Source organism: Ptychodera flava, chromosome 4 (assembly GCF_041260155.1).
Source record: "Ptychodera flava strain L36383 chromosome 4, AS_Pfla_20210202, whole genome shotgun sequence".
Classification (NCBI taxonomy): domain Eukaryota; kingdom Metazoa; phylum Hemichordata; class Enteropneusta; family Ptychoderidae; genus Ptychodera; species Ptychodera flava.
This window is the reverse complement of record NC_091931.1, coordinates 49,012,300-49,018,793: the sequence shown is the minus strand read 5'-3', so window position 1 is coordinate 49,018,793 and position 6,494 is coordinate 49,012,300. Positions and strand designations below refer to the sequence as shown.

The following is a 6,494-nucleotide window of genomic DNA, read 5'->3' as shown; positions in this document are numbered from 1 at the left end:
TGAACCAACACAAGTGGTAGATCAGAAATATATTTTAAAATTTTTAGAGTACGAATATCTCCCTCTAAGCGGTGGGCGCATTCTACGTTAAATCATATATTATAAGTGTCAAAATACTCCACAAACTTCATATGGAGGGAATGTTTGATGAAAGTGGATATGGTATCGTACAGGACTGGATTAGGTTTTGGGATATGAGTATCAGGGGCACGCAGGAAATTGTAGCTCAAATTTGAAAACTGAAGCTTAGACGACTTTCGCTGTAGTTCAGGGCATTTTCTGGAACTTTTGAAGGACAAAACGGTAGTTGATATGGGACAATCTAGAAGTTCAGTCGTTGTCCTGGTAGTTCAGACTGTGTTTGATGACAGAGGTATGCGACATTTTACTTTATTTCTGCAAATTTAGTGCGATTGCAATTGCATTACACGCTGTATTCAGTGCAGATATATGTGTGTTTTGGTTTAACTTTAGCTCTGCAAAGTTTCGTTGATTAGCCTTCTAATTCAAAGACGTCCGTATCACTCAGATAGTTAGCTTAAGGTGACCCCAAACTTCACAGTACGCCTAATAGTGACACTGCAAAAAGACAGATTTCATTGAGAAGTGACGGGATTGCAAATCAGTTTGTGTTGAATTAATAATGTACGTTTATTCATGCCCCCGTAAAAGACTGTAGTGATTTTTGTGATCCCCACTAATTGCTCCTGTCATGCCTCTGAAATTCCTCAACCCCTTTAGTAAAATCTAGACACTCCCTAATGCACAATATGTTTCTATAGCATGAATGCATGTTCGTCTCCTTGACAAACCGCGACCTCTGAAATAATGGAGACACTATAGGGCATAGTTCCACTGTTTGCGCCGCACGTCATAGTCTGTTATTTTGTCAACTATTTGTAGAATAAAAATCGCCAGTCTAGGGTGTCTGCTTTATTGTGTTCGATGTTCTATTATTGTTTTGATTGTCAACACCGTCTTGTGTGCAGTGGTTGGTTACTGAGCAAATGTAGTAGGGTTTTTAACTTTTCATGTTGGTAAATTGCCAACACACGGGAGCATGGCTACCTTAAACATCTTTCGAAGGCTACTTCAACTGTTTCCAGTTCTAGTCTGTGTAGGGACGTGCCTGGCATGTTCTGAGCCGCTGAACTGGAAGGCAAGACCGTTCATTGATCGAGCATCACAGGCCACCATCATAGCGTACGGTCTTGTTATCGAGAAATTCCCGCCAGAGGAAGGAGGATATCATTTCTGGCCGGATGGCTACGATGCAGAGGTCGAGTTCTACTGTATTTTACGAGGTGAGGCCAGTTTGTAGCCATTTCCAAACTCATCAGCACGGTCTTTTAGGGGTGAACCATTTGATTTCGGGGGGGGAGTATGGAGGAAGTGGGTATGGGAGCAAATTTTTTTTTTCCTGTCAGAGTGACAGCAATTTTTTTTTTCTACTGTCAGACCTGCATCAATTTTTTTTCCCCAATAGAGTAGCAGTGCAATTTTTTTTTATTGGTCATCTAGTTTGTAATGCGTCGTATATAAGGGAGTCGTCATTATTTACGGCCTGAAACTCCGAAATTTCGAGTGACCCCCCCCCCCCTCGCCGACCATGATGAATTTGAGTAACCTCCCTCTCTAACACTGAAATTTTGACTGATCCCCCACTTAGAAAAGATAAATACCAATACATGTAATTGTAAAATTTACAAAATACAGCAACAGTAATGAGACCTTTCAAATCCTGATGTACCCTGCTAGACTATCATCAGTTATCTCATGATGGTTCAAAAAAGGTGAACCCATCAAAATGAAATTCAAAGTCACAATAAAATAAAGATATAAAAGCTCACGCAGTATCTAACCATATAGTATATTGTTTAATTTGGATAGGTATTATGACAGGGTTTTCAGTAGGATATCTGACCAGGCAGAATTTGAAAGTACAGGGAGAGAACGCACGAGAGGCTTTGGGGGAAAGTGTCACAGGGGCTTTCCCTATCTTGCATGGACATTTTTAAGATATTGATGTGTGCAATGGTGCAGTCTGGTGCAATCTGAGAGGTGTCTTGTAGTTTTTTTACTAAGTGAAACTGTTAGAATACCCCAAGGGGGGGAAGACGAGAGGGGGGTTCCCCCTCTCGTATTGAAAATTTTGAGAAATTGATATGTTTAATGGTGCAATCTGAGAGGAGTTTCAGTTTATTTTGCAAAACTGTAAGAAAATGACATTGAACACTGATTTTTTTTACATTTTTTGCATGATCAGTGTTTGAGTCACAATATTCAACAAGCAAACAATGACAATACAATTTGTGAAAAACAGTTCTGTTTGCCAGAGACTGAAAACAAATGAATATACAGGAACTGAAAATCTGTGACCTTCTTGTCTCATTTCTCCAGCTGCCAGCTTCTAATGAAAAGCCTGAATATGGTATGTTTTACTGTCAAAATGGTCATTGAACTGAGGTAAATTTAAACATGTTTCTGTGATAATAAAGGATGAATTCACAACAGTTCAGTTTTGTCCTAAATCCTGTGAAAATTTTGAGAAATTGATGTGCGCCACGGTGCAGTGTAGTGCAATCCGAGAGGTATTTTAAATTTGTCTTTTACCAGTAAAACTGTTAGAAGACCCAAGGGGAGAGCACGAGAGGGGGTGCCCCCTCTCGCATTGAAACTTTTGAGAAATGGATGTGTGCAATGGTGCAATCTGAGATGTTTCAATTTATTTCGCACAAAAAATTGAGTCACCCCGCCCCCTCCCTTCTCCCTCTCCACATTTTGAAGTTTTCAATTTTTTTAGTGACCCCCTCCGCCCTCACATTCCTCCGAATACATGGCGAGACACCGGTGAATCGATAGTGCGTTGGCCCTGGTCATGTGATCTCAGTCCCCGGTAAACCGGTTTGTTGATTGAGTGATTCGTCTTAACGGTGTTTCGGAACCAAAAATGGGGTTCCTTCATCAGTCGCTCTCTTGTTTTGTATCCCATCCGCTTGGTTGTGTAATGAAGTCATCTTCGTCCTCGAGGAGGAGAAGCCAGATTAGTTTTTTAGAGAGTTCGCCACTATTGACGGACTCTATAGTGAGCGATCCGGTGTGTGGTGTCATATTATAATTAACATGACCAAGCATCTCAGGGAAGATGTTATCTTTTGTGGTCAGAGAAACAAAGCTCACACATTGTATTTCATTATAATTTTTCATTGTCAACTTGTACATCTTTCTAACATATTTATATTGAGAGAATAATATATTGGTTTTAACACTAGTTTATTGACTCCTGTCTTGTGTTTTAAATTTTCACAATTTACAGAAGTCAAATAGTCCCCTTTAGATAGTGCCTATGCCATTGAGATATTGCAACAGAAATCCTGAAATATGATTTCTTGGGTCAGAAAAGGGAAGGAAAACATTGAGTGTACTGAGGTGTAAAGTAGACCTATGTAGTGCATGCTTATATCATAAGTGCCGGGGGAAAAAACATAAGAATTGCTTGTGATAAAAAAAGTTTGCGCCGCCTATGGCGGCGCACCGGCAAAGAATACATGAGAATAAGGTTTCCAAATTTTGCTAATTTCTGGTGCATTGTGACAATTTTTTTTTCACTTCTGTCTATTATGACAATTTTTTTTTCTCAGGCCATGACAGGATCATTTTTTTTTCTTCTATCTCACCTGGTGACAATTTTTTTTCTCAAAATCATCCATACCCCCCAGAAATCAAATGGTTCTCCCCTTAGTCCACAGTTACGAGTTAAGTGATACATAGCGGCACAGACACTCGTGGTCTATTCAGCTCTGGGACTATTCGCCCCATAGACGTGTGTACATAAGCGAGAAAAATCTCGCTGATGTACACACGTCTATGGGGCGAATAGTCCCAGAGCTGAATAGACCACGAGTGACTGTGTCTTTATACGTCCAACATGGCTGATCGCTGCAAAGTGCAAAATTATTCTCCTCGGGCGCTGCCGAAGCTCTGTAGAGACTGTAGCCCACAACTTTACCCTATGATTTTGTGTGGTCCTAAACCACATAAAATCGTTTCGGGAAAAGTTGTGTTTACGTCCTTATTAGCGACAGGGAAATTTCAATCCTCTGTGCAGTTTGCAACTTGACAAAAGGCGGCTGGCAGTCGTCTTCGAGAGTTTGTTGACGGGTGGCCTGCAGCGCAGCCAGCGGTAGAAATGGGGCAGGGGGACCGGACAGTTGACAGAAGGGAGAGCATATGTTGCCGAGAGATTTACTATATGACGGCGGAGACTATTGTAGAGGGGAACAGGCAGTTTCGGAGATTTGTTTAGTCGGAAAAGGGGAGATTTCCTGTCGGAAGTGACGAACGGGAAGCTGGTGGTGGGAGGGGAAATTTTCAGAAAAACTAGCTATTACTCTCCCCCCCAGCTTTTGTATTTTATTCGGCGTACGTTAGTATAACATATTTACGTCACGGTGTAGAAACCCATAGAGCGATTTTATTCTCAAATCGACTGTTTAGCTGCATTTGACACCTGAAGGGTCGTATTTTATATTGGCAGTGCACATACCAATCTTATCCTATTCTTTCCAACGGCAGTAAAGGGTGATCACAAAGGGCCGTAAAGCGCTATCAGTCATAGCAGTGGAAGAAAATTTATAAATGATTATGAATACTGTTGACAAAAATTAAATACTTCTGTCATTATTGTACACTTACAAAAGTACCCTACCGCACTCGAATCTTGGATGATGATCACTTTCCATGCCAAATTCACGTTGTTGTAGTACAGACCTTGTATATTCTTTAAAAAAATAAATATTTTTGTCATTATTGTATACTTATAAAAGTACCCTACAGCACTCAAATCCTACATGATGATCAGTATTTATGCCAAAATTAACGCAGTTATAGCACAGACCCTTAGAAATACAGTCAATATAGTTACACTGCAGCAGTAGTGCTCAGTAACTTGCCTGATACGCGGTAACAATAGCCCTGTCTCGGCAGACTCTAAGGCTAAAGAGTAACTGTAGCCATCCATTCCGTAGCATCTGCGTTCTCTAATTTGTTATTTTTTATGACTTCTTTATCTCTTTTCTTTTTTCCTTTCGTCCGTCAGGCGATAGCCAAATCGAGGCAACAGCCAACGTAACAGGTCTGGGATTTTACCCAGGTATGTGCACGGACAACGCAGTCGAAGAGGGCCAAGAGTACATTCTATTTTTGGGCGTGACAGACGAAGGGAAACTCGAAGTGAGAGATATCAACGTGGAAACCGGCGCTGTATCTGCGACCGAGGACTACCTGCGTCAAGTTACGACTCTGTGCGACTTAGAATTAAAAGCGCCTACAGGAGGCGCTGCATGTCCGGCCGACCTTGCCAGCGATGTGGAACAGACAACAGACGAAAATTGTTATCGTTCTGCCGCCAGGGATTGTTATGCGAACACGCGATACTATTGGCTGGTGCTCTGTCTCATGACTGTCAATGTCATAAAGTATTTTCCTAACCGATAAGTTTTTTCCTATCCCATTTGGTTATTACATTTTTATGATCGAACGCGTATACTTTTATCGTTGTAGTTGTATCAGCCGGGCTTTTTGTTTTTCATTGTTCGGTGACCCTGAACTGTCGATTTCTATTCAATCGTGTCGTCGTGTCTCACCCACTTAGTTGTATGTTTCCTCTTTCAAGTTGATGTAATAGATTTTAATCGTTCAGAGATGAAGCAGTTGGAGACTATTTCAAGTTGCATTCATAATTTATAACATTTACCACATAAAACAATTGTTCGACATGCGCAAATAATTTTCCAACATGAAGCAAAGCATTAAAATTTCATAATGTTGTGATGTTTAACATTTCACCAGCACATTGTTTCCCATTTGCAGAAAATGTTTGTGCCTCGCTATCTTACTGTCGGTATGTGTTAAGGTGTGATTTTATTCTGTCCTTTAGTGTCTTTGTATTATTATCAGTGCACTGGTGCCGAGATGATGGTATTTCCTCAGAAACATACCGTTAAGATAACACTCGCCTCTTAACAAAGTTTTAAAAGTTTGCTGAAACCATTCACTTTTTCTTTTAAAATCAAGAATAAATATCAAGGTCATACTGCAAATTGCAGCCCTAGTACAAGAAACCTTATTTTGTAATTCCAAATGGCCACCATCCCATTCCCATGTAAACTCTATGAGAATATGAAATTTTCAAAAACAAACAATGCAAGCAAACAAACAAAATCACGGCGATGAACATGTTATTTAATGCATAAGGCTAAAATTATTTTGACAGGCAGCATACCAGAGAAATATTTTGAAAGTTCCAAAGTCCCAATATCCCGGGCCGATCGTCTTCGAGGCACATCCTAACTTGACAGAAAATATTTTCGTTAACTGAACTAACCACTTTATACTGAATAGCTCATAAGGCTTTCAAAAGTCGACATCACTAATGGCGGATATGAAAATCAATTATAATTTGATAGCTATGCAAACGATGAGGCCACATGATC

The 6,494-nt window shown here is 40.3% G+C and overlaps 1 protein-coding gene across 1 annotated transcript; it reads left to right on the top strand.

Moving 5' to 3' along the window:
- The first annotated feature begins 935 nt into the window (after positions 1–935).
- LOC139132050 (uncharacterized) lies at positions 936–5,837 on the top strand. Its single transcript, XM_070698438.1, has 2 exons — positions 936–1,304; positions 5,099–5,837. The coding sequence occupies exons 1-2, from the start codon at positions 1,061–1,063 to the stop codon at positions 5,494–5,496; spliced, it is 642 nt and encodes a 213-aa protein (XP_070554539.1). The 5' UTR covers positions 936–1,060; the 3' UTR covers positions 5,497–5,837.
- Positions 5,838–6,494: the final 657 nt, after the last annotated feature.

What these genes read in the sequence shown, in the direction of transcription:
- LOC139132050 (XM_070698438.1), top strand. Translation starts at nt 1,061, where the DNA reads ATGGCTACCTTAAACATCTTTCGAAGGCTACTTCAACTGTTTCCAGTT. An exon ending in GTTCTACTGTATTTTACGAG is followed by an intron (nt 1,305 to 5,098) that starts GTGAGGCCAGTT and finishes TTCGTCCGTCAG; the next exon opens with GCGATAGCCAAATCGAGGCA.